At 32.3% G+C, this 15,828-nt stretch overlaps 1 protein-coding gene across 1 annotated transcript in view; it reads right to left on the reverse strand.

Annotated features, from left to right (window-relative positions):
* Positions 1-6,911: 6,911 nt before the first annotated feature.
* raly (RALY heterogeneous nuclear ribonucleoprotein) overlaps positions 6,912-15,828 on the reverse strand; it is a 146,909-nt gene continuing 137,992 nt past the window's right edge. Inside the window, exons 8-10 of the mRNA XM_073852086.1 lie at positions 14,629-14,759; positions 13,228-13,272; positions 6,912-7,426 (exon numbers count right to left, since the gene is read on the reverse strand). Coding sequence (XP_073708187.1) covers positions 13,231-13,272; positions 14,629-14,759 — 173 coding nt within the window. The 3' untranslated portion in view covers positions 6,912-7,426; positions 13,228-13,230. The remainder of the gene's footprint in view (positions 7,427-13,227; positions 13,273-14,628; positions 14,760-15,828) is intronic.

Genomic DNA, 15,828 nt, shown 5'->3' on the forward strand with positions numbered 1-15,828 from the left:
TAATTACTCGCCCTCGTATCGTTTCAAATTCGTAAGATAAGGATATTTTTGATGAAATTAAAAATTGCAAGTCTCTCGAAAGCTTCAGACATATTTACGAAGATTTTTTTTTATGTACAGTTTCGGTCGTCTTCTGCTTGTAAACAAAATGATATGAGGGTAAGTAATTACATATTTTTTATTTTTATTTTAGATGAATGTGGATACTGCTATGGGTGCATTTTAATCACTTTGTCATCTAAAAAATCTTTAAAAACAGACTTTAAAAGGAATTTTTAGCTTTATTTATTTTGCTCCTTATCATAGTGTTTTTTCACAATGTGTCATCAATCAGCCATATTGGCAGCACTGAACGTAAACAGTTGCCACTGAAATCGAACAACATTTGCATATTTGACTGATTATTGCTGCTGAAAATGATCAATTATTGACATGTTTTGGCCAGATCGGGAAAAACCATTTGGAATACTATAGACTGCCGAAAGTTATTACAAATTAAGAAGAAGAGTACAAAAACTGTCAGAGGAACAAAAGTCTTTTGTGGTTTTTCCAAACTGAACTGAATCTTAACAACATTCATGTTTGTTCTTATCATTTCTGGTCAGGTAGGTGAAATGTTAGACTAATATCTTAATTAATACTGCTTGTATGTGTCTTTATCACTCATTAACTTTATTTTGTCAAAATATTGTGCCCTTTCCTGCTTACCAAGTTCTCTATATTATTTATCAGCTTTCAAAACTTATATATGTTAATTGTTTACTTAAAAGAAAAGTGCAGAATCTACTTTGCACCTTTTCAGAATTTAAACAAATTAATTCTCATTCTCTAGATTCAGTGTTTTTTTTCTGCAACTGAGGAAAATTGTCTTATATAATAAAGTGGATTAAAATGCAAATTGAAAAAATTGTTCCAAATTTAGTTACAATTCTGTCGTCTGAATTATACAAATATTTGGTTAAAAGTTATTTTAATCGCTTAGTTAAGCCAAAAATAGGTGAAGTATTAGGTTAATATCTTAATTGATTTTGCTATATTTTGTATATTTTTGCCACCTATTAATTTTAGTTTCTCAAAATATTGTGCCCTTTCCTGCTCACCAAGGTTTTTTTCTTGCAATTTTGAGTTCATCATCATTTTTTTTTTTTTTTTTTTTTTTTTTTTTTTGTAAAAGGTAATTATTTGACTTCAGCATTACAAGTTTTTATCTTGCAATTCTAAGTTTATTTTAAATGTCTGGCTTTGCAAGATCATTTCTTAGAATTGCAAATATTCCGAGAAAAAAAAAGTGTAGAAAAATAAATTCTGAGATCATTTCACAATTCAGACTTTTGAGCGTTATGAATTTTATCTTGCTTTCTGACTTTTTCTTGAGAGTGAATAAAAATTGTATAAACTCAGAATAGCAAGAAAGTAAAAAAATAAATAAATTGTTGCAAATTTAGCTACAATTCTGTCGTCTGAATTATACAAATATTTGGTTAAAAGTTATTTTAGTCAGTTAAGCAAAAAGTAGGTGAAGTATTAGGTTAATAACTTAATTGATTTTGCTATATTTTGTATATTTTTGCCACCTATTCATTTTAGTTTCTCAAAATATTGTGCCCTTTCCTGCTTACCAAGTCCTTCTCTATATATGATTTAGCAGCTTTCACACGTTTTTTTTTTTTTTTTTCTGTGGCTAAAACAGCATAAATAAGCTGAACAACAGCCTTTAAGACTAAGGTTTTTTTCTTGCAATTTTGAGTTCATCATTATCATTTTTTTTTATTTATTTATTTTTTTTGTAAAAGGTAATTATTTGATTTCAGCATTACAAGTTTTTATCTTGCAATTCTGAGTTTATTTTAAATGTCTGGCTTTGCAAGATCATTTCTTAGAATTGCAAATATTCCGAGAAAAAAAAAGTGTAGAAAAATAAATTCTGAGATCATTTCACAATTCAGACTTTTAAGAGTTATGAATTTTATCTTGCTGACATTTTCTTGAGAGTGAATAAAAATTGTATAAACTCAGAATAGCAAGAAAGTAAAAAAATAAATTGTTGCAAATTTAGCTACAATTCTGTCGTCTGAATTATACAAATATTTGGTTAAAAGTTATTTTAATCGGTTAGTTAAGCAAAAAGTAGGTGAAGTATTAGGTTAATAACTTAATTGATTTTGCTATATTTTGTTTATTTTTACCACCTATTCATTTTAGTTTCTCAAAATATTGTGCCCTTTCCTGCTTACCAAGTCCTTCTCTATATGATTTAGCAGGATTTCACACGTTTTTTTTTTTTTTTTTTTCTCTGTGGCTAAAACAGCATAAATAAGCTGAACAACATATTAAGTCATACATTAACCATGCAATCAATGCTGTTGTCTACATCTGACTATCTCCAATATGGCTGTGCATCTGGGTAACTGATCAAATCATGACATAAGTGCAAACCTGTTTGAAAAAAAAAAGTCATTTAAAGGCATTTTAATCAATTTGTCATCTAAATTATGAGCATTTCATAATTAAAACACAATAGTCCAAAACTGACCATGTTCCCTCAAAATGTAAACAGAATTGTGCATAGTTGTAGCCTCGGTCCAATCGAATCCAGTCTTTGCCTGTTTAAGCTCTATAGAGCCTCAAAATCCCACTGACATAAATCAAGGAATGTTATTCTGACACCCAGCATTCCAGTGTATTCCTATACATGTGATACTCTAACCCAAATACCCTCAGCGCTGCAGGCCTCTTTCTGTAAACCAACACACTTGTTTATGCGACTGCTTAAAGTATGACAGCTGAATGAGAGTTTGATGTGTCAGTCAGTCATTCATCCCGGAGCAAAACACATTGGTGAAAAGTAAATATAAAACTCGATCCTCATCAGTGGGCACAATGGGAGCAGATCCACATTTTGCACCACATCAAGTAAAATGAAGGATGTGGTGTAAAGGCTTTTTCTCCTCATGTTGAGGAGAAATCACTAGCGCTGGTAAAATGACTAAATTGCTTCCTAATGCTCTGTATTAATTGCCATCTGTTGTTGTACCTGGCTTTTTCCGGAGTTTTCTTTGTGTGCAAAATAGTTCCATCCATATAGCTTTTGTGCTTTGGTCATGATTAAAGGCATTAGCAGCTCTAGGGACTGGAAGGAGAGTCACAGCAGCGGCTTCTGGTTAACATCCTACATCACTCACTTATAAGGTGACACAGGGATGAATAATGAGAATGGTTTCTTGACTGACCCGGAGATGGCTGTCTCTGCAGCATGGGAGGAAATGGGTTGGAGTGCAATAAAAGTAAAGTCTGTCTGGCTGCAGTGCAGTTCGGTGCATCCAAAGCTGAACGTATCTCTGTAGCTCATGCCAAAATGTTTTAGCTGAATTTAGTTGTTTATTTGTTGCCAGATGTTTGAGTCTTGACATGCTTAATGCCTTAAACTGGTTCAGATTTCTCTGCATTGTTATTAATTATAGGGGTATAAAATAGTTCTTTTGCCTGGATGTCAGATACTGTAAATCACATGCAAAATCCCAACCACTCACATGTATATAAATCCTTCTAAAATTATGTCTTAATAACTTTTTTTTTTCTCTAAACTTGGAGGCACCGTGCATAAACATCAATTATATTAGTACTGTCTATAGTTCAGCAATAGTTCACCCATAAATGAAAATTCTGTCATCATTTACTTACCCTCATGTCATTCCAAACCTATATGCCTTTGCTGCGGAAGCCCATTTCTGCCACAAAAAAATCAACAACAGGTAATCATGACTTTTTATTTCATGTTTCAGCCCTTATTTCACAATGCTATATACATTTTTTTTAGGTAAGAATTTTTTCTTACAATTTTGAGTTTATCTGGCAATTTTTTTTTTGTAAAAGGTAATTATTTGACTTCAGCATTACAAATTTTTATCTTGCAATTCTGAATTTATTTTAAATTTCTAGCTTTGCAAGATCATTTCTTAGAATTGCAAATATTCTGAGAAAAAAGTATATAAAATAAATTCTGAGATCATTTCACAATTCAGACTTTTGAGAATCATGAATTTATATCTTGCTTTCTGACTTTTTGTCTTGTAAGTGAAAAAAAATTGTATAAACTCAGAATAGCGAGAAAGTAAAAAAAAAAAAAATCTTTTGTGAAAAACTAAATATTTTAAGGTTTTTATATTCTGACTTCAGAATTGCAGTTCTGAGTTTATCTTAAGTCTGTAGTTTTAACCAGAAGCTCTAATTATGACATTCTGATTAAACATTATGAACTCAAAAAAAAAAGAAAAGAAAAAAAGTTTGTCAATGAAAAAGAAAGGAAATTCTGACTTCAGAACTCGCAATTCTGTTTATCTCAAAATTGTCTTTTTTCTTAAAATTGCACACATTCTGAGAAAACAGTAAGAATTGTAATATAAAATAAATTAAAAAGAATAAAGAATTCAGCCGTTTCAGAATTGTTTTTCTAGTAATTGAATTAAAAAAACATCTCAATTTTCAGTTGTAAACACAATAGAAAATGTTGCTATTATTATTATTATTATTATTATTTATTTATTTATTTATTTTTTGCTGTGGTGGACACTAGCTACCACATTCATTTTGTGGAAAAATATAATTTAAGGCTTTTATATGCAGACTAAATAAAATATTAGTCAAACGTCTCTAAAAAAGTATATGTAGTTAGGTCCAATTATGACATTCTGATTAAACAAAGAAAGAGAACGTTTTTTAAAAGGTAATTGTGACCATCTTTGCAAGGTGAAATTCTGAGTTTATTTACATGCACGTATGAAGTGTTCACAATAAGATCTAAGACAAGCATTTAGAAAAAAGTCAGAATCGTGATAAAAAAAAATATTCTGAGATAAAAAGGTCATCTCACAATTTAGACTTTAGATTTGTTTCTAGTAAATGAAAGCAAAACAGTTTAAATTGTGAGATATAAATGAGAAAAGTTAAAAGAAAAAAGTTCTGAAATAAAAAGATAAAAAGTCAGAAAAAGTATGTAGTTTTAACCAGGTCCAACATTATTAAACATTATGAAGTCAAAAAGAAAGAAAGAAAGAAAGAAAGAGAAAGTAAAAAGTGGAAAAGATTTTTAGATAACTGTGAATATCTCACAAAAAAGTCTAGATTTTTAGATATATACTCAGAATAGTAAGAATAAAATGGTGGAAAGAAAAATTATTGCGATAAAAAGATAAAGTCTAAAAAAGTATGTATTTTTACCCAGAAGGTAAAATTATGACATCCTGAATAATCATGAACAGTAAAAAAAGAGAAAATTATTTTTTAAAGGTGATTGTGACTTCAGAATTGTAAGTTTATATATGCGTGTGTGTATATACAATCGTGGCCAAAAGTTTTGAGAATGACACAAATATTAGTTTTCACAAAGTTTGCTGCTCAACTGCTTTTAGATCTTTGTTTCAGTTGTTTCTGTGATGTACTGAAATATAATTACAAGCACTTCATAAGTTTCAAAGGCTTTTATCGACAATTACATGACATTTATGCAAAGAGTCAGTATTTGCAGTGTTGGCCCTTCTTTTTCAGGACCTCTGCAATTCGACTGGGCATGCTCTCAATCAACTTCTGGGCCAAATCCTGACTGATAGCAACCCATTCTTTCATAATCACTTCTTGGAGTTTGACAGAATTAGAGGGTTTTTGTTTGTCCACCCGCCTCTTGAGGATTGACCACAAGTTCTCAATGGGATTAAGATCTGGGGAGTTTCCAGGCCATGGACCCAAAATTTCAACGTTTTGGTCCCTGAGCCACTTAGTTATCACTTTTGCCTTATGGCACGGTGCTCCATCGTGCTGGAAAATGCATTGTTCTTCACCAAACTGTTGTTGGATTGTTGGAAGAAGTTGCTGTTGGAGGGTGTTTTGGTACCATTCTTTATTCATGGCTGTGTTTTTGGGCTAAATTGTGAGTGAGTCCACTCCCTTGGATGAGAAGCAACCCCACACATGAATGGTCTCAGGATGCTTTACTGTTGGCATGACACAGGACTGATGGCAGCGCTCACCTTTTCTTCTCCAGACAAGCCTTTTTCCAGATGCCCCAAACAATCGGAAAGAGGCTTCATCGGAGAATATGACTTTGCCCCAGTCCTCAGCAGTCCATTCGCCATACTTTTTGCAGAAGATCAATCTGTCCCTGATGTTTTTTTTTTTTTTTGGAGAGAAGTGGCTTCTTTGCTGCCCTTCTTGACACCAGGCCATCTTCCAAAAGTCTTGGCCTCACTGTGCGTGCAGATGCGCTCACACCTGCCTGCTGCCATTCCTGAGCAAGCTCTGCACTGGTGGCACTCCGATCCCGCAGCTGAATCCTCTTTAGGAGACGATCCTGGCGCTTGATGGACTTTCTTGGACGCCCTGAAACCTTCTTAACAATGCAGTGGAAAGTTTTTTTTCGGGATTAAGTTAATTTTCATGGCAAAGAAGGACTATGCAATTCATCTGATCACTCTTCTTAACATTCTGGAGTATATGCAAATTGCTATTGTAAAAACTTAAGCAGCAACTTTGACAATTTCTAATATTTATGTAATTCTCAAAACTTTTGGCCACGACTGTACATATAAAAAAAGATTCAGGCCTATTTGAAGGAAGTTCAGCTTTACTACTAACCATATCAACAGCCTCCACTGGATCTGCTCTTTTTAATGAGCCAATTGTGGTGTTCTTCTAAATGTTTTGGACCTCAGCGGTCGCCGTTTGCGGCTTCTATTTACGGTCTCACTACTACAGACTGTTCTCAGCGTTCTCTCCTCTCCAGACCTCAAGTCCAGTTGTGCCCGTATTTCACGTAGCTGCTCCTTCAGTCCTCTTAGTGTCAAATCTAGTGGGAATAAATCTCATCTTAAAGGTAAAGGCTATATTTTAGCATGTAAACACAAAGCCGTTTCACAAGTCATAGTTTATTTACATTTGTAAATATCTCTTGCAATCTTGAAAGTGCAAGCAGAAGAAATATGCACATGTAATTAAAAATAGCCAACCTTTCTGATTCAGACTGGCGTATAAATAAAATGAAAAACATTTTCCGAAAAGCACAAACAGACATGAAAGAAGGACGGACGGAAATAGGATGAGGCTATTTACATACGAGGCGCCCAAATGTGTAGAAAAAATGCATGTTAATAGTGTTTTGAGGGCAGCATGAATGCAGAACGTCTGTGAAATTGATCCCCTTCTGTTGTCGCGTGTGTGATGTTGTTGCTCTCAGGAACTGTGGCCTTTTTGTAATGGATTCCTGGTTTAGGGGATGTCCCCTCCTCCTTCTCCCTCCCACCAAACAGCTAGTTTAGCTGTCCGTCTCGTTGACAGCTGATGCTGGAGTTTGACGGCGCCTATTGGTTTCGGTGTCTTCCCGCTGAGCCTGTGGTATTAAAAAAGTTTCCAGTCGACAGTGTTTTCCAACTCCCTGCTGTAATAAATACACAAAAAAGGAAGACGAGCATTAAGATGTGATAGTTGACAAAAACAGCTCTGACAAGAGATGCGCAAATGACTGCGGCTGAAACGAAAAGAGCTCGCTGGATCTCCGTCAACACTCGCATGTGGTTTTCTTCTTCCTCAAAAACACAATATAAAGTACGCTTTGTTTTTTGGACGTTTGCTATATTAGTTGTTCTTGAATTTCGACACTGTAAATTTCAGTGTTGGGAAGGTTACTTTGGAAATGTAATATGGTTACAGATTACAAGTTACTTGATTTAAAATGTAATAAGTAGTGTAACTTTTCAATTACTTTATAAAAGTAATGTAACATTACTTCTAATTACTTTTTGGTCCGTGTATCATCTGATCATTCAGTTATTCCACTTAATCTGGCAAACCTGGTTGATATTTCATTTTTGGGTTTTTCTGAATGAGCCAAAACATGACAGCTGATTTCTTTTTTCCGTTTTTCAGCTCGAAACCAAAAATACAATAAACAGGAAAACCAAAACTAAATAATACGGCTAAATTACGTTTTTCTTTATTTTCAGTTTTTGCTGTGTCTTACCGCTTTGCGCATGCGCAATGAATAGCAGCGTAAAAGCCTGTCATCATTTGTGGTACACTATAATGTAAAGATATGTAGAAGATACACGTCATGCCAGCCGCACTTTTTTTGCGCGTCTAATCGTGAAGTTGAATCAAATGATTCGAGATCCGATCGGAGCGCTTCGAAACAGTGGATCACGCAGTGTTTACTGATTCGGAGTTTCCAAAAAGCTCCGTTGATACTTTGCTCACCTTCTCTATAAAATGTATTCGTTGTTTTAAATTAATCATTACTATTAATAGGCCTAACTTAGGATGTTTTTATTAAATTGTGATGACATAATACAGCTTCCGTCGTATTAAAAACATTTCATGACCTGACACCCATTATTTTTTTCTTACCTAAAAAGACGGGTATATAATGCGCGTTGTCAACAAATTACATGATACATGATTTACATGAGTATGATTTTAATGTTTCTGAATAAATTATATTTTGTACATACATTTTGACCGCTCCCAGCACGATTAGACGCGCAAAAAAAAAGTGCGGCTGGCATGACGTGTATTTTCTACATATCTTTACATTGTGTACCACAAATGTTGACAGGCTTTTACGCCGCTATTTATTGCGCATGCGCAAAGCTAAAAATAAAGAAAAACGTAATTTAGCCGTATTATTTCGTTTTGGTTTTCCTGTTTATTGGATTTTTGGTTTCGAGCTGAAAAACGGAAAAAAATAAATCAGCTGTCATGTTTTGGCTCATACAGAAAAACCCCAAAATGAAACATCAACCTGTTTTGCCTATTTTTCGTTTGCCAGATTAAGTGGAATAACTGAATGATCAGATGATACACGGACCCTTTACTTTTCTAAATTTAGAACATTTTCAACTGTTATTCATTTTGAAACATTTAAACCAGGCAGAGTTAATCTTACAGTAGCACTCAACATTGATTATTGTCAGACTTTCAAAATCCTTCATCACTTAAATTAAGTAGGGGAAAATAAACATCTTTATTTTGCGGTAACAACTGGCTACATTATCAACAACATTATCCCACTTATTACACAACTGCTTCATAGATTATTTAGATGTTTAGGATAAAATTAGACACGAAACACTGATCTGAGTTGAAATATTTGAACGCAAAGCTTTCATGAAGAAATCAGTTGCTAGCAAACGGCAAGTTCAAATTAGACATTTTAGGTATACAGTGCAGTCTTACCAGTTTTCTTACACAACTAACAAACTAGTACAACTCCCTTAATTATTTATGTGGTGAAATGTTATCTTATAATCCATTACAGTGTACAAATTAAATAAATAAATAAATGGCAGCAGCTGCGTTTGTATGAAACAATAGAGTGAGTCCACGATACCAGGATGACGGAATTAAGAAATTGTCCACGTAATATTGAATTAAGCTTTAATCTTAAAAAATAAAGTTTATTTATAAACCCAAATAGGAAATAAAACAGTTATCGAATAAGCATGTGTCCTATTATGTGTCCTAAACTCCTGAAACATTGGTGTCTCATTTTAGAGCAGTCAATGCAATTTATGAAAGAAGTCAATTAAATCTGTAAGTGGGGGTGAGTGTGTGAAAAAATTCAGATGTAATCCCCTTTGTAATCACTGGCATTTTTCAGAAGTAACTGTAATTTAATTACATATGTTTTTTAACTAATTACAATTACATTTATTTTGTAATTAAATTACGTAATTCTGTTACATGTAACTAGTTACTCCCCAACACTGGTAAATTTACTGTGATATATTGATTTCTGACAGAAACTACAACCCAAGTGGACTAACAGTGGACAAACAGTCTTTTGAAAGTCTCTGGTATCTTTCACCTTTTATTGCACCAATTACCACTCAAAGAGTGTGAAATCGATTGAGAGCTTTTCTAAACGCTGAACCTGAAGTTCTCTACGGTCCAGAACGAGTGTTATCTGACTTTCAAGATGTATTATTCCTTATGCACTCGCTGATCCAAATCACTGCATTCACTGAACCACAAAACCTGTCAGGAACAATATATTAGAACCTTTTATTTTGCTTGTGACAACCTTTTTGACAGTTTTCACTATTGTAATTTTTTATTAAAACATGTATAATATTTCTAACTGTTTCAAGTCAAACAAAAATGAGAAATGGCTTGGCAATCAATATAATATCAATATCAATATAATAATATAATATTATTAACAATATAGTTCTCACTATTGTAATGTGAAGAGTATTTTTTTTTTATAAAAATATATTTCTAATATGAATTTTTTTTCTATCATTTTTATTTCAGTTTTAGTTATTTTACTGCTTCACGTCAAAATTAACGAAATAAAATTTGATGGATTTTAATAATAAAGAATGTTTTATTTCAAGTAATAGATTTTTTTTTAATGGTTTTGGATTTAACTAGTATCCCTGATTTGTAATATTAATATAGTATAATATTTTTAAATACTAAAAACGAAATACTCAATATATTTAAACACTATACACTACAATCAAAAGTTTTTTTTATTAAGATTAATATAAGATTTTTAATGTATTTTAAAGAAGTCTCTTCTGCTCACCAAGCCTGTATTTATTTGATCCAAAGTACAGCAAAAACAGTACAATTTTGAAATATTTTTACTATTTAAAATAACTGTTTTCTATTTGAATAGTTTAAAATGTTATTTATTCCTGTGATTTCAAAGCTGAATTTTTAGCATCATTACTCCAGTCACATGATCCTTCAGAAATCATTCTAATATTCTGATTTGCTGCTTAAAAAACATTGTTGAAAACAGCAGAGTAGAATTCTTTCAGGTTTCTTTGATGAATAGAAAGTATATAGAATAAAACAGAAATCTTTTGTAACATTCTAAATGTTTTATCATCACTTTAAAGCATCCTTGCAAAATTAAAAGTAATAATTTCTATAATTTACCCCCCCCCCCCCCCCCCCCTCCAAAGGTTTTGAATGCTGTAGTGTATAATGTTACATAAGCTTTTTCTTTCAGATAAATGCTGATCTTTGGATCTTTCTATTCATCAAAGAATCCTGAAAAGCAAAAGTACTCAACTGTTTTAAATACTGATAATAATAATAATAATAATAATAATAATAATTTTGTTTCTTAAAAAGAAAATCAGCATATGGGAATGATTTCTAAAGGATCATGTGACACTGAAAACTGGATGATGCAGAAAATTGAACTTTGATCAAAGAAATACATTAATTACATTTTAAAACATTCAAATTGAACGCAGTGATTTTAAATAGTAAAAATATTATTCTTTTTTTTTTTTGCTGTACTTCGGATCAAATAAATGCAGGCTTGGTGAGCAGAAGAGATGTCTTTAAAACACAATAAAATCTGGTAGTGTATATAAAGTATTTTTTTAAACAATATTTTTTACATAATACAGGTCATTAATACATAATGTGGGTGGAAAAAAGTCCTTGAAAGTAATGCAATAATGCAAAAAATTCTAAACTTAGAAATGATATTTTGCATTAGGAAAGTATGAGTCTTTCTTTTGATTCTGGGGTGATTTTTTTGTGAAATTCAACTACAAGTGTGACAGCCAACGTAAAGTACCTCTAAAAGACTCCTGATGCAGATCATTTGATAGTGGCAAGTGAGACCAATAACTAATTTGTGCTCAGTGTGATGTTAACTTTGATTTGGCCTTTCAGGGCATCTGCAGCTGGTAGAATAAGAAGAGGGGGAAGCTCTGTTACTGGTGGCAATAAGATTGTGGTCGGGCAGATTAGTCGGACAAACAGAGCGGTGATCCACAAACAACACACAGAAGGATCAGGTGTAAATCGCCATCAGATTGCACATTGTCCTGTGTGTTTATGTAGCCAAACATATGGCAATGTTTAGACTGAAACAGCAGAAGTTGAGCCGCTACACCTTGAAAACAGATTAATAAGAATAACCGCAGCAATTTCCCTTCATTTTGATAAACTTTACGCTTACAGGTCACAGACGGGGACGGCGCTGTACGTGAAACTCGCTCGGACCACCAAAGACGGACCTTATAGAGCAATGCTAACAATTACTCTAATCAGAACCAAATTATTCTGACATTTACATGGCACATGACAAAAATATATTTTGGGACTGGAATAATGATGCTGAAGATTCAGCTTTGCATCACAGGAATAAATTACATTTTAACATATATTCAAATAGAAAACAGTTATTTTAAATTGTAATAATATTTCACAATATTAGTGCTTTTACTGTATTTTTTATTCAATAAATTCTGCCTTGACGAGCATAAAAGACTTTCAAGAACATCAAAAAATAAAAAAAATAAAAAAATACTGACAACCTACATTTTTTGTACAGCTGCTTTGCAACGATTTGTATTGTGAAAAGCGCTATACAAATAAAATTGAATTGAATTGAATTGACAACCCTACATAGTTGAATGGTACATTGCAAAAAATGCTTTTCTTACTTAGATTTTTTGTCTTGTTTCCAGCCAAAATATCTAAAAATTCTTAAATCAAGAAGGATTTTCTAGACAAGTAAAAATAATTTTCTTGTTTTCAGAAAAAATGAGTCAAAATTAAGTGAGTTTTTGCTTAGAAAAAGCAAAATAATCTGCCAATGGGGTAAGCAAAAATATCTAATTTCAAACAGAAAACAAGATTATTTTTGCTTGTTTTAAGATTGTTTTAAGCAAAGATTTTTTTTGCTGTATGTACATATATATATATATATATATATATATATATATATATATATATATATATGGATAAATCTCACAAAAAGGTGATTTAAATCATACAACTAATATTTATATATATTAAACATATTATATTAAATTAAATGTAATATTTTTTTGCTGTGTGTGTGTGTGTGTGTGTGTGTGTGTGTCTATATATATATATATATATATATATTTATAACAGCAAAAAATAATTTTCTTACTTAAAAATTCTTAAATCAAGAAGGATTTTCAGAAAAACAAGTGAAAATTAAGTGTGGCAAAATCCCCAAATTGTGTCCTGCTCATGCTTAATGGATCATTTGGGACACCAATTGAACTGAATGAATTCCCCCGTGAAACCAGATTTAGTGGTTTGTACTCACTAACTTCATTTTTACAATCTGCTTTCTGGATGAAGAACATCTTGATTAGAAACTTGTAAAACATCTCATGGTTTGAATTATCACCGTGATGCAAAAAGCCATTGTCCCAGCTCAAGAGTTCTTGCCTTTTATTGAAGAATGGAATCCATTTCAGATATGTGATTGTTTTCCTGAAGAGAAAAAAGAAAAGAAAAAAATCACTTTTAGGAGACTGTTAACTTTTACATTCTTATGGTACCATGTGTGAGTGTTTGATGATTTATAAACTGATATGTCATGTTGTTTTTAAGAACATATTCCCTTTTCTTATAATCAGAGGTGGGTAGAGTACCCAAAATCTGTACTCGAGTAAATATTTCCATAAGTACTTGTACTTCTACTTAAGTATGAGTAAAAGTAACAATCTTAATACTTGAGTAAGAGTAAAAAAGTATCCGATGGAAAAAGTACTCAAGTAGCTAGTTACTAGTTACTTCTTGATATGAAGTGAAGACCCTGAATTTCAAACTGTTTGGAAAGCTTCTGCACAGCTCTCCTTGAAAACATACATATATACACAGGGCTCGCAAAATTTCTGGTAGCCCTTCGGGCAGGTACTCTTCAGATTTTGGTAGCCCGAAAATTAATTTAACTAGCCCAAATAAAAAAAGACCTTTTTTTAAATATAGAAAATCAGATAGGAGTCTAATCAAAAATGTTTTCAATACACAAATATAAACAAATATCAAGGAAGTAATTTTATTTCATTATATTTACTTCATTTAATGTATGTGCAGAATTATTAAATATTAATTTAAAGCAATTCATAACCATTTTTAAGATCTGCAAAAGTAAAATAAACAGTAATGGGATTGGACAATGTAAAGTAGAATATTAAGCCATAAAATGGCATGATTTAAAATTCAGATACAGTTTCACACAAAAACAAAATATGTACACTGTGGCATTTCATCCTTTATAACATTAAAAGGGATAAATTGAGTATATAATTTATTATATTTATTTAAAACATAAATATTACTGTACTTGTTTAGATTTTTAGAAGGCACCTTAACTTTTTACATTTACAACTCTGTGTTTGCTGCATAAAAACATGGGTCGATAATTGCAATCATTTGAACAGCTGAAAAAAAAAAAATGTACTGGAAATGAAAAATTAACTCTTTATCACGAGGGGGCGCTTTAGGAGCGCTAAAATATTACGGTTTCCATTGTAACAGCTGTATACACAGCAGTATTAACGCAGTTTTATCAGACATGAAATGAAAATTCCAACGACACGTTTCTGAGGACAGTAACGGAGGAACGCCATCAAATGTAGCGAAGTAAAAGTAAAATTTTTTCACTATAAATGTACTTGAGTAAGAGTAAAAGTACCTATCTTTAAATATACTCTAAAAGTACTAGTTACCCCAAAAAATTACTCAAGTAAATGTAACGAAGTAAATGTAATTCGTTACTACCCACCTCTGCTTATAATCTGTCATTTCCGTTTCTCATATAAATGTCTTCTATAGATGTCTTACCATGTCTTCGTCACACTCCTCGTGTGTGTGCTCCTCGCCGTCCTCCACATCGCTGTGCAGCAGTTCCTCTGACTCCGAGCCCGACTCGTCCTGAGACAGTTCGCTCTTCATTTCATCTGCCTTCTGCAACTCTGCACACAGACAGAAGTTTGTTTATATGCATTTACGTACATTTACATACACAACTTCAATTAAATGGATAGTTCACCCAAAAATGAAAATTGTCATCATTTAGCCACCCTCATGTTGTGCAGAAACCCGTAAAACCTTCATTCATCTTCAGAACACAAATTAAGATATTTTTGATAAAGACAGAGAGCTTTCTGACTTTGCAACTGACATGTTCAAGGCTCAGAAAGGTAGTAAAGACATTGTTAAATTAGTCCATGTGTCATCAGTGGTTCGACAGTAATATTATGAAGCTACAAAAATAATTTGTGTGTGCAAAGAAAACAAAAATAAGGACCAGAATATTTGAACCAGAATATAAAGACACTGAACTAAGAGAGATTTCGGTTGCGTTGACGTCTATGGAGGGTCAGAAAGCTCTTGGATTTTATTTAAAAATATTTTAATTTGTGTTCTGAAGATGAACGAACGTCTTACCGGGTTTGAAATGACATGAGGGCGAGTAATTAATAACAGAATTTTCATTTTTGGATGAATTAACACTAAGCCACATGGAAAAGTGTGTTTTTATATAACTGGTGCTTTAACTTGTCATCTGGCTTTTTAACCCTGTAATGTCTGACATAAAATAAAAATTCTTTTAAATCTAAAATGCATAGTTTGCATGCATTTTGATTATCATATTTGATACATTAGGCTCATGTAGTATGATATAGTGACATATGAAGCTAGGATTTTTTTCAGAGGTACAAACTAAGCAAAAATATACAATTCTGTACAGATTCTGATATGGTCAAGAAGTAAGATGAAATTCTCATAGCTTGTAACGATCAAAGCTGTATTTCTGTTGTGGGGGGAAAAAGCATAATGACGTACAATACAATGATGATTGAGAGATCATCAAACGTTCCTCAAAAACTTGATGCAATTTAGCATGATTTAAAAAAAAAATTATAATAGTGCGGTCAATCGATTGAAATGTAATCTAATTAATTACATGTAGAGATTAATTGCACATCAAAAAGAAATTAACTACAAAAGGCTATTTAAAGCCATAGTTGCGTTACATAT

The sequence above is a fragment of the Garra rufa genome, chromosome 12, assembly GCF_049309525.1.
Source record: "Garra rufa chromosome 12, GarRuf1.0, whole genome shotgun sequence".
Classification (NCBI taxonomy): domain Eukaryota; kingdom Metazoa; phylum Chordata; class Actinopteri; order Cypriniformes; family Cyprinidae; genus Garra; species Garra rufa.